This window comes from Vigna radiata, chromosome 7, assembly GCF_000741045.1.
Source record: "Vigna radiata var. radiata cultivar VC1973A chromosome 7, Vradiata_ver6, whole genome shotgun sequence".
NCBI lineage: Eukaryota > Viridiplantae > Streptophyta > Magnoliopsida > Fabales > Fabaceae > Vigna > Vigna radiata.
In genome coordinates this window covers 43,205,967-43,225,996 of record NC_028357.1, presented here as the reverse complement: position 1 = coordinate 43,225,996, position 20,030 = coordinate 43,205,967, and the positions used below count along the sequence as shown (strand labels likewise).

At 28.7% G+C, this 20,030-nt stretch overlaps 2 protein-coding genes across 2 annotated transcripts; one reads left to right on the top strand and one right to left on the bottom strand.

Annotated features, from left to right (window-relative positions):
• Nucleotides 1-1,159: 1,159 nt before the first annotated feature.
• Nucleotides 1,160-3,336, top strand: LOC106767100 (codeine O-demethylase). Its single transcript, XM_014651926.2, has 4 exons — nucleotides 1,160-1,553; nucleotides 1,935-2,182; nucleotides 2,357-2,684; nucleotides 2,859-3,336. Exons 1-4 carry the CDS (start codon nucleotides 1,323-1,325, stop codon nucleotides 3,108-3,110), a joined length of 1,059 nt encoding a protein of 352 aa, XP_014507412.1. The 5' UTR covers nucleotides 1,160-1,322; the 3' UTR covers nucleotides 3,111-3,336.
• Nucleotides 3,337-4,683: 1,347 nt separating this feature from the next.
• On the bottom strand, nucleotides 4,684-9,105 carry LOC106768298 (pyrophosphate-energized vacuolar membrane proton pump). Its single transcript, NM_001317306.1, is given in 8 exon segments — nucleotides 4,684-5,107; nucleotides 5,359-5,418; nucleotides 5,531-5,941; nucleotides 6,043-6,373; nucleotides 6,466-6,552; nucleotides 6,694-7,073; nucleotides 7,163-7,737; nucleotides 8,843-9,105. Coding segments are annotated over 8 exon segments (2,301 nt in total). The 5' UTR covers nucleotides 9,093-9,105; the 3' UTR covers nucleotides 4,684-4,900.
• Between the last annotated feature and the right edge of the window lie 10,925 nt (nucleotides 9,106-20,030).

Here is a 20,030-nt window from a genome sequence, read left to right as displayed (position 1 = left end):
AATTCTAACTATTTAATTATATTTTAAAATTTTCTAAATTTGAATGATCAAATTCCTCTCTTAAAGTTTTAAAATTTAAATGTTTTATTTTTTTTATTTAAATGATTATATAAAATGTTTTAACCTTTGTATAAAATTAGTTATGTTTCACAATATTTTTTCTGACACATTGCGATATATATTTCTTTCTCATGTATCAATATTTGTTATGTGAGATTGCTTAACTCTTCCTAAGTTGATATGGATAAGATAAACAATCACAAAGTTCAAAAGATACACCAATGGAAAAAAGTATAAAAAAGAGAGAGAAAGATAGAAGAAATGAAACATAGAAATATGGGTCCACCATTAAAATAGTTGTGGTGTTTGGGTGATAAGATAAAAGAGAGAAAGAAACAACATAACTGTCAATAACAAATGTTTGTTGGAGATCATCACATTCAAGTAAGGGATTGAAGTGGATATTAACCCTGAAAATAAAATTGTACTAAAGAATAAAACAAAAATAAAAAGATAAAAAATGAGTAAAACAAGAATAGAAAGGCAGAGGAAGCCAGGGGTGGTAGTGGAGGAAACAACATCCTTGTTTTTTGGTTCAAAACGTTGTAATGTATGTAAATGTTTTTGGTCAAGATGTGTTATCTTGTGGGAAAATATGGGCCGGGCCATCATGTTGCGTATTTATATATCAAGAGAGTGCAGAGAGCAATCTTCTCATACATGTCATCAAGTCGAACGTTGCTTTCACGTCCGAAATGTGTTTATCTAGAAAAAACTATTTTTTTGACATATTTAAATTTTTTATATTTGACATTTTTTATATTTTTTTTTTTGAAAAATTACAAAATTTTATCTTTTTTAACTATTTTTGTTAAATAAATATAAAAGTGTGTACTCTTATCTGAGTGAAGTGAATCAAGTTACCGCCAAAATCAAGTAAATAAATAACACGAATAAAATTGGAAGTTAAAATTTTTAATTTCAAATTATTTAAGTGCTAAAAAAAATCAACAATTTCTATTTTTAAAACGACAGGATACAAATTTTTCGGCTATATAGACGATCCATGTTCATTATTAAAACAGTTTAACTAGGAAAAACAAAGTTACAGCTCATATTCTTGTCAGAGCCATTGGACTTAACTGCAGACTTTGTTGCGTATTACACTGAACGAATCAGTTTGTAGCATTTCAGACATAAACAAATAATCGAAAGTCGGTCTCCCAAAGAAACGCGGAGTAATAACTTATTAATCAACACATAATCTCTAACTCTGACACAATAGAAAGCCATCCATTGGTGGATCACCAATTAAGAAAGACATGGCCGGCAATCTACTCGTTTTGGAGGAGAAATCGGTGGCCAAGAGCGTTCAACAAATGTCCATGGAAGGTGATGAACCACCATCGCAATATATTGTTAAAGGAAATAGCTTTGTATCTAAAGATTCTTCTGCACTCGTTCCAATACCCATCATTGATCTAAGTCTCCTCTCATCCGAAGGTGAGATACAGAAGCTCAGATCTGCTCTAACTTCAGCTGGATGCTTCCAGGTGTGGATCTACAAAATCTTCCAAAAACTTCATCTTCGCTGTTACTTGCATGTGTTTCAAAGCACCCTAAATCATATATTGCATATTGTACTTTCTAATTCCCTTTGAAGGGTTATTAAGATGAAAAAAGCGATAAATTTTATTAACTTGCGGCTAAAAAGGGACCCTTTCAATGTCTCAGATTAATTGTGTTTTACAGTCATGCTAGTGCATTACAAAATATCAACTCCGCTGATTGATTCTTCTTTAAACCAAAGGGCCTTTGTGTGGATATTTAGTATATCTAAGGTCATATTACGTGCCATATTTGCAAGTTAATTTTAATGTGTCGAGGATATAAATGCTTTCATCTTTGTAATAGTGAGCATATCTGACATGCAGGCAATTGGTCATGGAATGTCAAGTTCATACCTTGACAAAATTCGTGAACTTGCAAAAGAATTTTTTGCACTCCCAGAAGAGGAAAAGCAGAAGTATGCTCGAGCTGTTAATGAATCTGAAGGGTATGGGAATGATAGAGTAGTTTCGGACAAGCAGGTTCTTGACTGGTCCTATCGCCTATCACTTCGAATTTTTCCAGAAAAAAAACGAAGGCTTTCTCTTTGGCCCAAAATTCCTTCTGATTTTAGGTACTGCCCTTTAACCAGTTCGGTTTGTCCTAAAACATAGCAACTCGTATTATATTATTCTAAACTCATCTGTTAGAAAGAGGATTTCTTGAGGATACATTATCTAAATGAGAAATTTCTGTCACATACTGAAGTAGAGTAATTACTGGGCTCAATTTTCTTAACATAATGCAGTGAGAAATTAGAGGATTTTTCGGCGAAAGTGAAATCAATGATGGATTATCTCTTGAGATCCATGGCAAGGTCACTGAATTTGGAAGAGGGTAGCTTCCTGGACCAGTTTGGTGAAGAATCATTGATGCTGGCGAGGTTCAACTTCTATCCACGTTGTTCTAGGCCTGATTTGGTCCTTGGCGTCAAGCCTCACACAGATAGATCAGGAATCACAGTCCTATTGCAAGACAAAGAAGTGGAAGGTCTTGAAGTTCTGATAAATGACAATTGGGTCAGTGTTCCCACAATGCCCGATGCCTTTGTTGTCAATCTGGGCGATCAAATGCAGGTAAACTGGGTTCTATTCTATCTCAAGAACTCGTTGTTCTACTTGATGAGTAATAAAAAATCTCCAAGCTTAATGATATACTATTTTTGTACTTGCTTACTTGTTGGTGATGCGTCATTAACTAGTTTTTGAGGTGGAATCAGTGTTAGTTAATGAAGTTTGGCACTGTTGCAGATCATGAGTAATGGAATATTCAAGAGCATAATGCACAGGGTTGTGACAAACACAGAAAAGATGAGGATGTCTTTGGCAATGTTCAATGAACCAGATCCTGAGAACGAGATTGGACCTGTAGAGGGTCTTATAGATGAGTCGCGGCCTAGGTTATACAGAAACGTTAAATGTTATGGTGACATCAACTACAAGTGCTATCAAGAGGGAAAGATTGCACTTGAGACTGTCAAAATTGAAGATAATTCTGATTAAAGGTGATGAGATTTTCCAACCGCTTGGAAAAGTCTTTGATGTTTTTGTAATTTAAATCAAACTATAAAAGAAAAATATGTATGGTTCAGTTGCTTTGAAACCATAACTAGTAACATTGCCTCGTGCGAAATGTTAGCAAGTTAATGCGTTTTATAGCAATTCTTGAAAATGGTAGCAGAAACAGCTATTTCGTATGCTTGACAGCTAGGTTAGCCTAGACATTAAAGAGTGATCCCTAACTCGACTTCTGGATAACTTTGAATCACCACTAAGAAATGAGTTCAAAATTCATCAGGCAAATAATATTACATTTTCATGATCAATGGCATAATGTAGCACGAACGAGTAATGAGATTCTTTTTAACCAAACAACAGAAAAAGGTCATACCTGAAATAAGGACTCAATATCACGTTTTTTTTCATAATTACATGTCAAGCTTTGAAAGAACGTGACTTCTCTTGCTTGCAATCAACCAATTAGTGATTCACACTGTTCTAATATGATAAATAATGATACTGAAAATGTTTGGTAATAAATGTGGTAAAATTGGAAAATAACTGAGTAGGAAATGAAGCACCAACGCCATAAAGTTAACAATAAAAAGTATGTTAATTACATTAAAAAAATCAAAATATTTCTTGACCTTTATAGGGAAGACATTAACTAATTAATTTTCCCTTATTTTTTTTGTTAACTTTCTATAAATGATCATTTTCAATTTTTCAAGTAGTTTTAAATTCAGAAAGTAAAAATACGTAGTAATTTTGTTTCTAAAATTTAAAATGAAAATCAACGTAAACTACACTCTTAAATTTAAAATTAACTTCTTTCATATGTTCCTATATTACAATTTTACATTCATAGTGTTTCCACGTGTATATTTTGTAAAATATCCATTTTCCCAACATTTTCCATTTTGATACCATAATAAATTAAGTACAACCTTGAGAAAAATTTTAAGTTATATTTTATAAAATATCCATTTTTTTTTCAACATTTTCCATTTTGGTACCATAATAAAATAAGTACAACCTTGTGTAAAATTTTAAGTTTCAGAGTTTTTGGACTTTGAAGTTCAAGCCAATACAATACAATACAATTCAACCCTCAATTTTTATGGATATAATTATTTTTAAAATTATATGTATTTTTATTCCTAAACTTTAACATAAAAATACAGTATATTTTCTCAAATCTTAAAAATAAATGAATAAAATTACGTTAAACAATATTTGACATACATTTATATTACTACTTGAATTATTTACATTTGGCACACTAACGTTTGATACGTAAAATTTTAATATAATTAAATTAAAAAAAAATCATTTTCATTTATTTTTAGAACTTAAAATTTAAAGACGAACTGAAATTGAAAGATTAAAAATATATTTAACTCACGTTTTTTTATTAATCCATTATTCCGTTTTAATTGAATTAGTTCAATTTCCAGAAATCTCTTAAATCCAGAACACAAAAAATGAAGTATCTACAAGAATCGACCAACGACATCTAAGAAATGGATCGCGCGGAAAATAGTATAATCATCGTCATCATCATGAAACTCCACGTAACAAGGAAAATTTTGCTGCAGACTCAACCTAATGAAGTTTCTTAAAACTACAAATGAGTGACAAAATATACTTTGTTTCAAAAACAATGAAGTCGACATGACAGATGAGTTAAAAGACTAACAAAAAAGTAAAGGCATGGTGGTGAAAGGACGGATTTTCCTTGTTCTNCCATCATAGTAGAAAATTGATGAACGATGCTCTTTTCTCTCAACTCTTTAGAAGATCTTGAAGAGTAAACCACCATGGGTAGCAAAGAAGGGGGCAAAAACAAGAGACTCAACTGCCATCAGCTTGATAAGGATGTTAAGTGAGGGACCAGATGTATCCTTGAGAGGGTCTCCAATGGTGTCACCAATAACTGCTGCCTTGTGGCAATCTGACCCTTTTGGACCAAGGCTTCTGGCATGCTCAGAAGCACCAGCCTGTAAAATTACACCAAATATATACACCATCAAATGCATATTACAGATTTATACACAATTCCAAGCTATAGCTGTTATACGGTCAAATTTATTGAATTTCATAATAATTACCCTTAATAGTCATACCAAGTAATTCCAATTAGGATGATTAGTTTCAAAAACTCCCATAACCAGTAAAGTGTAGGGACTCCATTATAATACCGGGGTGAATCAATTAATTACACGTCTCAAAGTAGTCAACAAATCATTACCTCAATGTACTTCTTTGCATTATCCCATGCACCGCCGGTGTTGGATGCAGAGATGGCAATCTGTAAGCATGGCATGGAAATATGTCTTAGATGCAAAGAATATGTGGGAGGATGACAGACAACAAGGTTTTTGAGTAAACTACAGAATAAGGAGGGGTGGATGAAACATTACCTGTACACCAGATACCAAAGATCCAGCGAGGACACCAGAAAGTGTTTCGANACCAAAAAGGATCCCAACAACAAGAGGTGTAAGCATGACAAGAGCACCAGGTGGAATCATTTCTTTAATGGAAGCATCAGTAGAGATCTTAACACATGTAGCATAGTCAGGCTTGGCAGTTCCCTCCATCAACCCTGGGATGGTATTGAATTGCCTGCGCACTTCCTCAACCATCTTCAGAGCAGCACTTCCCACACTCTTCATGGTCATGGCAGAAAACCAGTAAGGAAGCATTGCTCCCACAATTAAACCAATGAAAACCTTTGGAGTCAACACATCAACAGTTGTAATAGATGCTCGGCTCACAAAGGCACCAAAAAGGGCCAGAGATACGAGGGCGGCAGAACCAATGGCAAAGCCCTAAAACAGAATAATATAGATATCAGATAAGTAGCAAGAAAACATGTGTTTGCGTTAACTTACAGAATGGGTTTGAAGGCAACATAAATCAAAATCCACACCTTCCCAATTGCAGCTGTAGTGTTACCAGCAGCATCAAGGGCATCAGTTCTCTCACGAATTCTGTGACTCATGCCAGCCATCTCAGCAATACCTCCAGCATTGTCACTGATTGGACCATATGCGTCTATGGCCAACCNNGTAGCAATGGTACTAAGCATCCCAAGTGCAGCAACGGCAATACCATACATGGCAGCAAAGGTGAAACTAACAAAAATACTAATTGCTATAGCAAAAATTGGAATGATAACAGACTTGTATCCTAAGGCAAGGCCAAATATAACATTAGTTGCAGCACCAGTTCTGCAGGAGTCAGCAACATCTTGAACAGGACTGCAAAACCAGACACATAGTCAAGCTAAAGCCTGATGATATGATTACACAAAGGTAAAAAAATAGTAAAACATTACGCTAAAATTACTTACCTATATGCGTTACTAGTATAGTACTCAGTTACAAATCCGATAATAAGTCNTGCCCAAAGACCAACAGCAACACACAAAAATAGCTGCCTGCAATACAAAATAAAAATATTATTCGAGTTCACAGATATAAAAAGCAACAATGTATTAATGTATAAATATACAAGAACCCGTCATTAAATAATTTTCACCACAAACTTGGTTACTTATAGGAATTAATATAAAACTGACCAGCTCTTGACGTCTTTCTGCACTCCAAAATTGAAGATAGTGAAGGAAGTTGGAAGTGCAACAAAACTAACAACTGCAACCCCAATAGTCATCAGCACAGTGGAAATAACGAGCTGTTTTTTCAATGCAGGCTCAATCTCTTTCACAGCCTTGATCTCAAAGAAGTCAGTTGCAAATAAGGTGGTGAGCAAACAAACAAGAATACCCACAGAACTGACAATGAGAGGGTAGAGCATCGCAGTCAACTCGTGATTCAACCCAAATGAAGAGATGGAAGCAACAACAAGAGCAGCACAAGATGACTCCGCATATGAACCAAACAGATCAGATCCCATACCAGCTATATCTCCGACATTGTCACCAACATTGTCAGCAATCACCTGAGTGCACAACAATTCATTCAGACAAATAAAAAGTATTAACAAGACAATGTTTGAAAACCAAAAATAACTGAGTGATTATTTCTTACAGCTGGATTTCTTGGATCATCTTCGGGAATGTTTCTCTCAACCTTGCCAACGAGATCAGCACCAACATCAGCAGCCTTGGTATAAATACCTCCGCCAACTCTTCCGAACAAAGCCATAGAAGACCCACCGAGACCATAACCAGTTATGGCCTCAAAAAGACCACCCCAGTCATCACCATAATAGATCTTAAACAAGTTGATGGCAATGTAAAGAACCAGAAGACCATTTGCGGCTAGGAGAAAACCCATAACAGCACCAGATCTAAAAGCCGTAATGAAGGCCTTCCCAACACCCTTTCTTGCCTCCAGGGTGGTTCTTGCATTGGCGTAAGTTGCAATTTTCATTCCAAGGAATCCAGAAACAAGTGATGTGACCCCACCAAGCAGGAAAGATACGGTGCTGAAAATAGCCGTTGCAAGTGNTGGCTTACANGTTTTAGTTTTATCGTATGAGCAAGCCTGGGGGCTTGTGCTGAATCCCTCTACTGAACCAAGGAAAAGGAATATCAAAATGGCAAAAGCCACCATGAAGATTCCTACATACTTGTATTCAGTAAAAAGGAAAGAGGTTGCTCCTGTTCAAGTTCAAACACAGGTAAATGAGTAAGGCATTCTTTAACATCCACCAATAAGCACTAATTTGGAATAACGATCAGCAATCGAGAGCATATCCAAAAATTTAAAGAACAAATGAAATGCAAAAAGTGCTGCCGTGCAATGGTTTCAGCAAAAACCAACGCTGCTCGTATATTAAGTATAACAGGTCAAAAAAACAGATCACAAAGTTTTTGGGAGAAAAATTATCTACTAGAATAACAAGGCCTAAATTTAAGAAGCAGTATAGAGCTTGTTAAAGTTTAAAACATTGCAACTATGTATGAAATGAGGAGAACCGCTGTAAACGCACTCTACTAGAAAGAAAGACCTAGGGGCTACAAATTAATTAATGTAAAACTTTCATGTGCGAGTATTCAAAAGATTCAAATACGGAGAAATGAGATGACAAGGGTTCATAGAACATCAAGTTTAAAACCGCAGACAAAAAATTAAGTAACACAAATACTACTCAAAAAGAAAGATCAAAGTGATTACAAAGGAATGTTAAAAAAATACACAACTTTCGACCTTACGAACAAAAAACCCGCATAAAAAAAGACTAAACGGCACTAGACATAGCTAATTACTAATTTACCACAGGACTTCGACGTGTGGTCCAAATCACATACCCAACATCGGTTTTTTAATAATTAAAAAATACAACGAGGCTCAAATCATGTTCTGGATAACCATACATAACAAAAACGATTGAGTTCATAAATTAAAGCCCCAAAAATAGACATAACAGGGTTCAAAAATACACACACTGGAAGATGTCGAAGTCGGAGAATAGAGTTCACAAACAACAAGACTCACACAAGGAACAACATAGAAAATATAATATTCAAAACAAATCTTTCGCAATAAAAACCCAAACAAGGTACGTGGGACGAAGCACGAGAAGATCCAGATCTACCCAGAAATTAGAAACCCACGCCGACACAACAAGCTCCAATCTTTAAAACATTTTTCGAAGAGAGAGAGAAAGAGAAAGGCCCGGGATCGAGGGTAGATCTCAGAAACCGAACAGACATAAAGAGAGAGTGAGAGTGCGAGTAAGAGAAAAAAAAAAAAAAAAAAGACCTTCGGAAATGGCGTTCTGTATTTCGGCGCATTTGACGACGACGTTGTGGTCGTTGATGCCCTCCTCTTCTTCGATGAGGTAGTCGTTGTAGCCATTCTTGGCGGCGGCGTTGGGAGAAGCGTCTCTGACGGCAGAGAGTTTGACCTTGGAGACGAGGAGCCACTGGAAGAGGGCGAAGGCGATTCCAATGACCGCGCAGACGGGAATGAGAATCTCGGTTCCGAGATCTGGGAGAATCGCTGCTCCCATGGCTGGAAGATTGAGAGAGTGCTTAGGGAGAAAATAAAAATAGGAAGGAATGAAGAAATGAGTGAATGATGGAAATGGGAAGGGGTGGAGAGGTTTTTATATGTGACAGAGAGAGAAATAGAGAGAGAGAAAGGATAGGGGTGGGAATGGTATGGTATGGTATGGTGACTGGAGACACAGAAGAAGCTGTGTGGCTCACAATATGAAAATTTTACCAATATCTGTAATTTGTCTATACCTAAATGCCAGATCTCAATTTTAGGTCACTCACTCCCAAACACTCTCACTTTCCTTTTCCTTTTCTTTTTTATTTTTTATTTTTTTCCTTATAATTATTTAATAATTACCCTCATTTTAACACTCTTTCTTCCCTCTATTCACTGTTCAAAAATCCTTTCCAAATTTTACGGAAATCGTAATAACAGACTAATTTCCTTCCAATCCCACTGGAGGACTTCAATTTTCTTTTACACACATCAGAAAAAATATTATATTATTATTATTATTATTACTGTTATTATTATATTACACAACAGAGAAGGAATTTATTATTTAATAATTTATTGTATGAACTGTAAAGCAGATAATATTTCTCTCTTACATGTATTTCCAATTTTATCCTAAAGCCCTGCTACTATAAATAATTTTAAGAAAAAAATTAGTCAATTATACAGACTTTTCTTTTAAAGATAATAATCGTTTAACACGTTTTACGTTTTTATTATGTATAGAACAAGCTTTATAACTAAAGACGTTTCAGTTAATTATTTTTTTTAATTTATTAGATTTTACAAATTTTGTGGATTTTAGTGCTTAAAAAAAAAAAATACTCCAATATAGTGAGTAACTTAATTTTATTAGTTGACTCGGTATTGGTATTTAGATATTTGCTCTTTAGTTTACCGCGTTTAAAGCATATCTTTTTCACCAACAATACCACGTCATTTGTTTAAAAGATAAGATTTAATTGATTAGCATTAATCAACATTTATAAACCACTCCAACTAGGATTGATTGAGAAGTAACAGTGAAATAATATAATGTTGTCCTAATAATTTATTAAATGAACAATAAATGTGTGGTGTGTATGTCTTTTTTTTAGTGTACCTTTCATTTTAGGTTTCGTTTTTACATATAATTCTGACAAAATTTGTTTTATTATTTATTTTATTTTATTATTTTTATTATCTTATTTTTAGCCCTAAAAGTAGATTAGTAAATATATATAATTGAATAAATTATTATTTTATTGTAACAAAAAATTATGCGTAAAAGGTGTTTACATAATTTTGTTATGATAAAAATATGTTTAATTTTAATTCAAAGCTTTTTTTAAGAAATATTAAAATTTGCAGAAGATAAATCGCGCAACCTTCTCCTAAAATTATATATATATATATATATATATAATTTTTGGGAGTATTTAAAATTTATATATTTAATCATTAGTATTAATAAAACAAACAAAAATAATTAGATGATTAATTCATAACAAGTAATTAAATTAGTGTTTATCTATCTTTACATGTAATTTTCTTTCTACCATTTTTAAAAATTGATATATTTTTTATTTTTCATAAGTATATCTATTTAGAAAAAAGTTAAAGACTAAAATATAAATTATTAAAATCTAATTAAATATTAAGAAATCATAACTATTAAAAGAAAAAGTATGATAATGAAGCACAATTAAAATCAGGTTATAAAAATATATATTATAGTTAACTTCATTTTACTTTATAAAAAAGTACTATACAAAGACTTATTAGATAAAAGAATACAAAAGTAATTTTTTAATATTTAGTAAAATAATAGAAATTTATATTACATTTATTTTCATGTTATACCATTTATTAACATTCAACTATGTGTTTTATAAAAAAAAAGTAAAAATTTACCTAATTTAATTTTCATAAATTTTAAGTATACATATAAAAAAATAAATAAATAAATAAATAAATTGGAAGGACACGTATCTTCCAACCTTCAAGAAGATTCACCTCTCTATACACATGATGTGTGTGAACTTATATGATTGTTTACTTACACACGATAAGAAAAAGAGTAAGTTATTCCAAATAAAACACAAAATGTCACATTGTATAACTAACACTTTTTTATTTCATCTTGTTTTATCGTCTATATCATATATTAAATAGAAATTATCAAAATCTAATTAAATATTATAAAAAACATATGATAAAATTATAAAAAAAAAAGTATAATAAAATTATAAAAAAAAAACATGTAATAGTTAACTTTGTTTTATGTTAAAAAAAAATACTGTATAAAAACTTGTCAAATACACAAAAATACAAAACTAATAATTCTGTATTTCGTAAAATAATAAAGATCTGTCTTTCTTCCATAGTAATGGAACAATAACACGTGAAAAAGTATAGAAAAAAATAAAAAAGTAAATAAATCAAAAGACAAAGCACAGAAAAAAATTTAACATGTAGCAAACACATGTTAATATTATTAGAATTTTTATTTATTAAAAATAAAGTTAATTTATAATATGTAAATGAGTGTAAATTTCATTATATAAATTAGTTTTAAAAAATAAATTAAAAGTTTATCTCATATATATATATATATATAAATGAATGTCTGGAAAAAAAAATAACTTATAACAAACACGTGTTAACAATCTTGCTACTAAATTAAAATTAAAACGACATTTGTCATACAGAATAAACTTTAAGGACGTAAAAGATTAAAAAGAGCTTCAAAATTTCGAACAAAAACCATTTTCAATTTTTTTGTAATATTTCATATACCAAAGATATATTTATTTTATTTTTAATCATAACCTAGTTATGATATTCAAATTATATATTAAAATCACATCATATTTGCATATATTACATACGGTATTTACCAATATAATATTAAAAAGACAATCTTTTACATTAATTTTTGCGTTTGATATTTAAAGTATTGTTTTAGGTTATCACCTCTAGTTATGAAATATTTGTATAAAACTTAACTAAAATAATTTATTACATGGATGTGATTTGTTTTATTATTTTAATTTAATTATGTCTTAAGTCTTATATTTTTTTATTTTCTTTTTCAATTAAGTCTTTATTAAGAAAAAATATATTTACTTAGTATTCCAAATTTTAATATATTTTACTTAAATATTTATCATCTGACTATTGGCTTAGTTTATCATCTTCCTTAATTGTTTCCCTGTATTAAAAAAAATATTACCAAAATAAAATAATGAGTATTTTTATTGTTTTTATTGAAAACGTATTTAATAAGATTTTCATATTCAGGCTAACTTCACGTCATTACTTATAAATTATATTCATTAATATTATTCAATGATAATAATAATCATCTGTCATTTTATATTAATTATAATGTTATTTTTATATTAAATACATAATTTCATAAACGTGTGATAACCAATCAAAATAACTTGACAGGATGATATACTCTTGCTAAAAAGAAATTAAACAATAAATACTCAAATCAAATATTTAAATTGATCAAAAACTTAAAATGTAATCAAAATTATTATTATTTTTTAAATAACCAACGAAATCGAAAGAACATAAAAAAAGAAAAAAGTGCTTCTTTTATAAGGAAATATAAAATTTTATTTTGAATAAATATCACAAACTTTTATAAGTTATTCAAATATCTATTGAGAGACATTTTGGTGGCTCTTTTTATTTATAAGTCAAAATCAATTTTTTTTAGATGTAGTCTAATATAAATTGTACTATAACGACATATTTGGATTTTAATTTATCATAATGTAAATATATTTAAAAATTATGATTATTGTAAGTTAGTTTGTCGTGTACCTTATCTATGTTGTTTGCTGCCTCCCATATTTTATCAGTTTAAAATGAATATTCGAGAGATATAACTTTTTTTTTTCTCTCTTCATTAAAGATGAGTTCATTTCCAACCAATAAATTATTTATTCATTAAGAACAATAGGTTAATATTTTTTCACTAATTTATCTGTCTCCACTCCTGTTTTAGTTTAAAAAATAATAATCATGTTTCAAGTTTTGAATATAATTTTAATCATAATTTATCTCTAAATAAACCACATTAAAATAAATAAAAATAATGCACCTTGATTTATCATAGACTATTAATAATGCGCACACACTTTTATATATATAGAAATAAACATTGTGAAACATTATACATAGAAAATGGGAAATATTTAAGGTAACTTTTTTGTGTGTGTTTAAACTGAGGAACATTTAAAGTAATTAGAGATATAGTATTAATTAGTTTGTCGGAGTCCCTTAATTTTTTGTTAATCTATTGGTTCATTATTAGAAAAACCAAAAAGGAATGGTGCATGGAAACTACGCATAAGTAATACATACACCGACACACGACATGTGAACTATAGAGAACCGAAGCATTATTTAGGATAAAAATTTCTCAATTCATATATACATGAACAAAGTACACAGACACCCCTAATTAGTGGACTTTTCTCCTTTCCTTATTTAAATTTGCATGCTTTTGATAATTACTCTCATTATAAGTACAGACTAATCATTAAGCCATTGAGGAAGTACCAAACCATACATTATAATATAGTTAATAAATGTAATACAGTGAACAATTTAATACAAAAATTATATATTTTTAGAGTATAAATTTTACTGTGTATAGAATGATTATTCAAATTAATATATATTATAAGTTGTTCGAAATTCTTTTAAGAATTTTTAATTGAGTGTACAGTTACTAAATGATGATATGTAATAATAATACATAACACAAATTACCTTTTTTAGTGTATAAAGTAACTCATGTGATTTGCTTTCATTTAAGATGCTTTAAAAAATATATATCTAAACATATATGCAGTGACCCAAACTTTAGTGTTATATATGGGATGCATAGTTACTGATATTGAGTTTGAATTATACTTATTAAATTCTTTTATTTTGTTTGAATTTGAGTTTTGGTAGACAATGTGCAAAGTTAAAGATAAATTATTTTATATTACAAAAATAAGTGGAAATTAAATGTTTTATACATGTTAAAATGAATAAAAATGGTTTATAAGGCAAACTGAATGTTGTGAAATTTGATATGGTTTTACATGTTATTTGAATATCATGGCATCACTTGAACCATGTTTGACATTTATTACTAGAAGGTTGAATGCTCAAATATAAATTTATCACTAAAAAGATGCAACAATTATCCCTTGTCTTTTAAAATATTGGTTAAATATATGTTTTAATCCTCATATTTGTTCTTCATTTTCAATTAAGTCCTTATGTTTTTTTTTTTGTCCCAATTGCATCTTAATATTTGTAAATTTGAGGCAATTAAGCCCTTTCCGTTAACTGGTCACTAATGTCGTAGGCCAATTGAGAGGGTTTAATTGTCTCAAATTTACAAATATTATGATGCAATTATTGGGAAAAAAAAACAGAGAGGGCTTAATTCTCAAATTTACAAATATTATGATGCAATTGGGACAAAAAAAAAACATGAGACCTAATTGAGAATGGAGAACAAATACGAGGACTAAAACATATATTTAACCTCAAAAGTTTAAATGGCTCAAAAAATATATGACAAAAATGTTGTTCTATGTTTAGTTGTTTCAAGTTTAATATTGATAATTTTTATCAATATAATCGTGATTAGTGAGAATAAGACTATGAAATCACAAAAATGTGACTAAAATTATTATTCAACGAGTGATTTTATAAGTAATAACAATAATAAAACACATGCATGCAAACGGCACACTGAGTATTTTTAATACTGGGTTAGGGATAATAATCACCAATACAAATGTGTAAATTTTTGTTTTTTTTATTATAAGTTACTATATGAGGTCTACGCCAAACGGAACAATTTGTACAACAAACAAAATATTATTATAAATATCAAATTTTAAATACAACGTTGTACTTAAATAACTATATAATATTATATATTATAGTTAACTATAATATTAATATTGTAAATATTCTATGAGAAACTAGTTATGCGTTAATAATTATTATATATTTAATTAAATAGTTAATATATTATTTTATCATATGCATTTATGATTATTTTATAATGATGTATTGGCACAACTAAAGTAAGAAAAGTGTGCAGAATGATCAATAAATATTTTCATTATGGTATATGTTTAGCTTTTGTTTAAATTATTTAGGTTTAAAAGATGTAATAAAAGTATATACTATATATCCAATTTAATCAATAAGATGCAATTTGTATGTTTTAATGCATTTAAATGTGCACATTTTAAACTGTTATATCAATGAAGTTAATAATATTTTACATTGTACCATTTTAGCACGTAAAATGTTATAATTCCTTTCGTAGTTAAGTTTCCTTAAATTAAAAATTTTCTTGCATGATCTAGTGAAGGTAATGTAATATGAAATTTGATATGTTTTGGCATTTGTCCATAGTTGTTGAACTTTTTAGAAAAGAATTAAAATGACATAAATTTTTGTAGAATTATATTCTACAAAATTATGGAGACTTATATGTTTAATTGGTAAAACCAAAGTCAGAAAGTCATTAACTCAATTATTGCAAAAAAGATAATATACTCGTTAAGCAAAATTAAAGTTAAAGAGTTACTGACTTAGTGGTCGTTAGGTAAGAATATACTCATTAATAGAGACAAAAGTCAAATAGCTCACTAACTTGGTAATAGTCGGGCGAGATAAGTCTCGCAGGACAACTTTTGGAAGAATTTAAGTCTATGATTTTCAAAGACAATTTTGTTGGACGAGTTATCTGGTCGTTGGGCGAATGGACTTTCAGACACTGCTTGTTAAGCGAGTAAGTGTTCTTGCTTAGCAAAATTAACATAGTTTGACTCTATTTTATATGTACTCTTCTGATATGTTTAATGTAAGATTATTTTATGTGAAAATGATACTTGGTTTATGGTGTTTATTTGAGAATTGTTGATACTAATTTAAGGAAGAATGATTATTGTTTCTTTAGTGTGCGTATTGATATATGGATAGTATTAGAAATTATCTTAACACTCTAATAATCATTTAATCTCAAGTAGACAAGTGTGAGATATGTGGTGAGAAGTTGAGGAAATTCTAGTCTAGAGGTTTTTACCTTGGTTAAAAATAGTCAACAAACTAACCTTGTACGTGACAACTTGAGCGAACGAGCTATTTCCCCACTATAAGTACATAACTCACCAAAATTTAGGTATCCATGTATCCGGATAATTGTGTATTGTATGAGTCCTTATATGTGTTTTTACATATAATATGTTTGTTTTTATTGAATGAATGATATGTGATGATAAATTTATAATTTTTTTTTCTGAATACTTTTATTTCAGATTATCTTACCAATTATCATGTATTGTATTTTCTTTGTTTGCAATGATATTTTAATGGTGTAAACAAATAATATAATAGTTGATTAAAATTCAAGAAAATTGTGGTGTTGAATTATAGTTATAAGGTGATTTTGTTATTTATAAGTTCTTTTGAGAATTTTATTATATTTTTTTATTAATGTAATATTTGCTTAAAGATATAAAATTTTTGTATATTTTTTCTACAATATTTATAAATAATTATAATAATATTTTTTTTATTTTTAAGTTATTTATTCTTAAATATGTGATGTTTGTTTTAATAGTATTAAATTAAATGTTAGATACCAAATTATCATAAATGGTCATTTTGGCGATATCACACAATTTATTTTTTTAATTTTTTTCCATGCGCTAAATCTTTGGGCACAGTACCAAAGATATTTATGTGATATAAAAATAGAATAGATTCAAAATGAAACCTTGAATGAGAGAGTCAGTGTAATTAATTTGACAGACAATGATTGTCAGTAGAGAATATAAAAAATGAAAATAAAGAAAAAAACTGTGATTGGAGTTAGGTTACGCCATGCATGTCCTATTAATAATTATGATAAAAGAAGTCCAACTTGCCAACCTTAACATAAATAGAGAATCAAACTTTAACCATACTTTCAAAACATGTCATTCCTATTTTTCTATTAATAAATTTGTTACATCATATCTTGAAATAGTACTTATTTATCTCACCCACATTATAATTCTGCTCTCAGTAAAATAATAATTTTGATCGAGAAAGGAAAAACATGTTTGGAGAGATATATGTAAGAGTTTACATTCCTACTTCTGTATTCTTTTGTATTTTCAAAATATACTAATTTTAATATATTAAAATTTTTAATAATATTTTAAAATATAAAAAATATTATATTTTGGCGATTTATAATATATAAATAAAATAAAATAAAAAATTCAGGAGAAAATATAAATTATATATTTAAGCTCTTGAAATGATAATGAGATAACGCTTAGTAATACTAAAGAAGCAAGCTGGGAAATTCAAATTATTTGCATGAAATTGAAAATTTAAATTGTTTGGTTAAAACTTTAAATGTTGGCAACCGTAGAACTATTGATGGCTATTTATTAAATTGCATGGTATGTATTATATATTTTTTTGTTGTATTTTGTTTAGTGTGAATACATTTTATATAATAATTGAGATTTCTGATAAATGTTGATACTTAAAAAAATGAAAATATTCTTTCGTGTAATATATTAAATATGTTAATAAAATAAAATACAATTCACCGGTATTATTAATAGTTTTGATAAACTTATTTAAAATTGTGATATTTTTCTTAAATAAGTTCACATTATATTTATTATCATTCATGAAAATTTTATTAAAAAAAAAAACGAGAGACTGTATCAAACTGATCGATAACACTGCATTGCACTAGTAAAAAAAATTATAAAAACAAAAACATTGATTTTCTTTAAAAAATCACTTCATACTTTGAATTCTATATCTTTCACATTCAAAAAAAAAAAAATCTCTTTAAAAATTTTTATTTTGAAGGATTTAATGTTAGTTTTTTTTTTACTCCTACTAGTTTTTCTTGTATTTCTTGTAGTTTAAATTGGATTCATCATCCTATGTAATCTTAAAATCTTCTATCTCATCAAGTATATTAATTTATTTATAAATTATTTTTAATTCTTAAAAAAAATCTCATACATCGAAGACTTAAAAATTGTCTTTCAATTATTATGAATTGAATCTAATTGTAATTGTTAAACTTTATAAAGTTTTAATAATAATAATAATAAATAATAAATTTATTAATATTATTATTAGTACAATTATAAAATTTAAATATAAATCATTTTGTATAGTTTTATTATAAATAATTTTTATTTATTTTATAAATAGTTTTTATTAAAAAATTGTTACATATAGAAAAAGGCAAATAGAAAAAAAATGGTTAAATTAAAAAAATACCACTTAAAATATAAAAATAATAAAATAGTTATTTTATTAAAAAAATATTTAAATATCTACAACTGAAAAACAATATTGAGATATACATTATTAATTTCCCTTAATATTGTCCCTTAACTCAATTTTTTAGAAAAAAAAAAAAAACATTTCGATTAATTGAAAGTCTTCCTATCCTCAACCCTACGTCAATAGCATCCCATCTTCAACTATCCATTTTTTAATAAAAATAAAATAAAGCACCACCATAAATAAAACTACATACTAAAACCAATTGTTTTGAACAATTTTTGGTTTACCAGCTCTTCAAGGTCCTATTTTAGCAAGAATTTGATGGTCATAGAATGGTATAGAATAACTTAAAGATTTTAGAATCAAAGAAAAAACATTTTTCTATTTATATAAATTACACCTAATTCGTTCACAATCTATTAATAAAACAGTATCGAATCTTACTATAAAATATAACATTTTATTAAAAATTATATACAAATAAATTAAGTTTTCAAACTTCTGAATAAAAAATAATTACTTAAAATAACATATGTGAATTTGAAAAAATCAGGTAAAATCCCCTAAAACTGTATTTTTTTTTTGTTTTTACTGTACAGCACTCACTTTTACCAAATTCGTAATTATTTGACTTTTTGTTTATTAAAACTGTAGTTTTCTTTTAATCTCAGTGTGATACTGAAGGCCAACACGACTTGTATAACAGATTAACACTAATTAATACTTACCATAATCAAGATCGGATTAGCACTTGGCACACAGTTGGCAACATGATTCACATCCACGTCAAAGAGTGTTGAAACATTCTTCTCTCTTTCCATGATTATAAATAATAATCATAACCTAATCAAAGTGGACTATTAATAAGATTGATCTAACTTGACACTTTAATGTAAATTTAAATAATAAAACCATGTTTTAAGATAATTAAAATAGCCTTGTAAGATTGCATGTATATATGCTTTCACTGGCAAAAGGCAACCAAACATATATATTCCACATAAGGCAAAAGTACCTTTTACTTTTTTTATTTTTTTTCATGTTTTCGCTTAGGAACAGTGTTGCTTTTGAAAGAAGATATATATGAATAATATAAACAAAGATTCCTTTTTCTTTGTTTTTTTTCAAGTTTATTTTTGTTATATGTGTAGGCACATTTTGATGATGAAGTAGTAGCTATCTTCGGTACCTTATTTCAAAAGCATCGGGTGCCCGAATAAACTTTTTCCCATCCCCACTTTTTTTTTTTTTTATTTAATTTTTTCAAAATAATTCAAATTTTGTGGATTATTATGATCTTTCCTTGTTGATGATACTTCACTCTCATTCAGTTCGAATGAACCAAATCATGCAATTACGACATGACCCACCATTCTTATTTTTATAGTTAAAACCTTGTGCTCTCAATAGATTCTCATAAAATGTTTTTTTTTTCTCAAATAAAATGAAATTAATGTTAGAACAAATCATTTATTTGATTTGAACAATCAGATGAGATATTTTATGCACAACAACGGCAAAAAAACAATTTATATCTACCTTTTCCACGTTTCACGATTAGATTGTTCCCAACACACAATCCGAATTCCAACGTATAAATGAA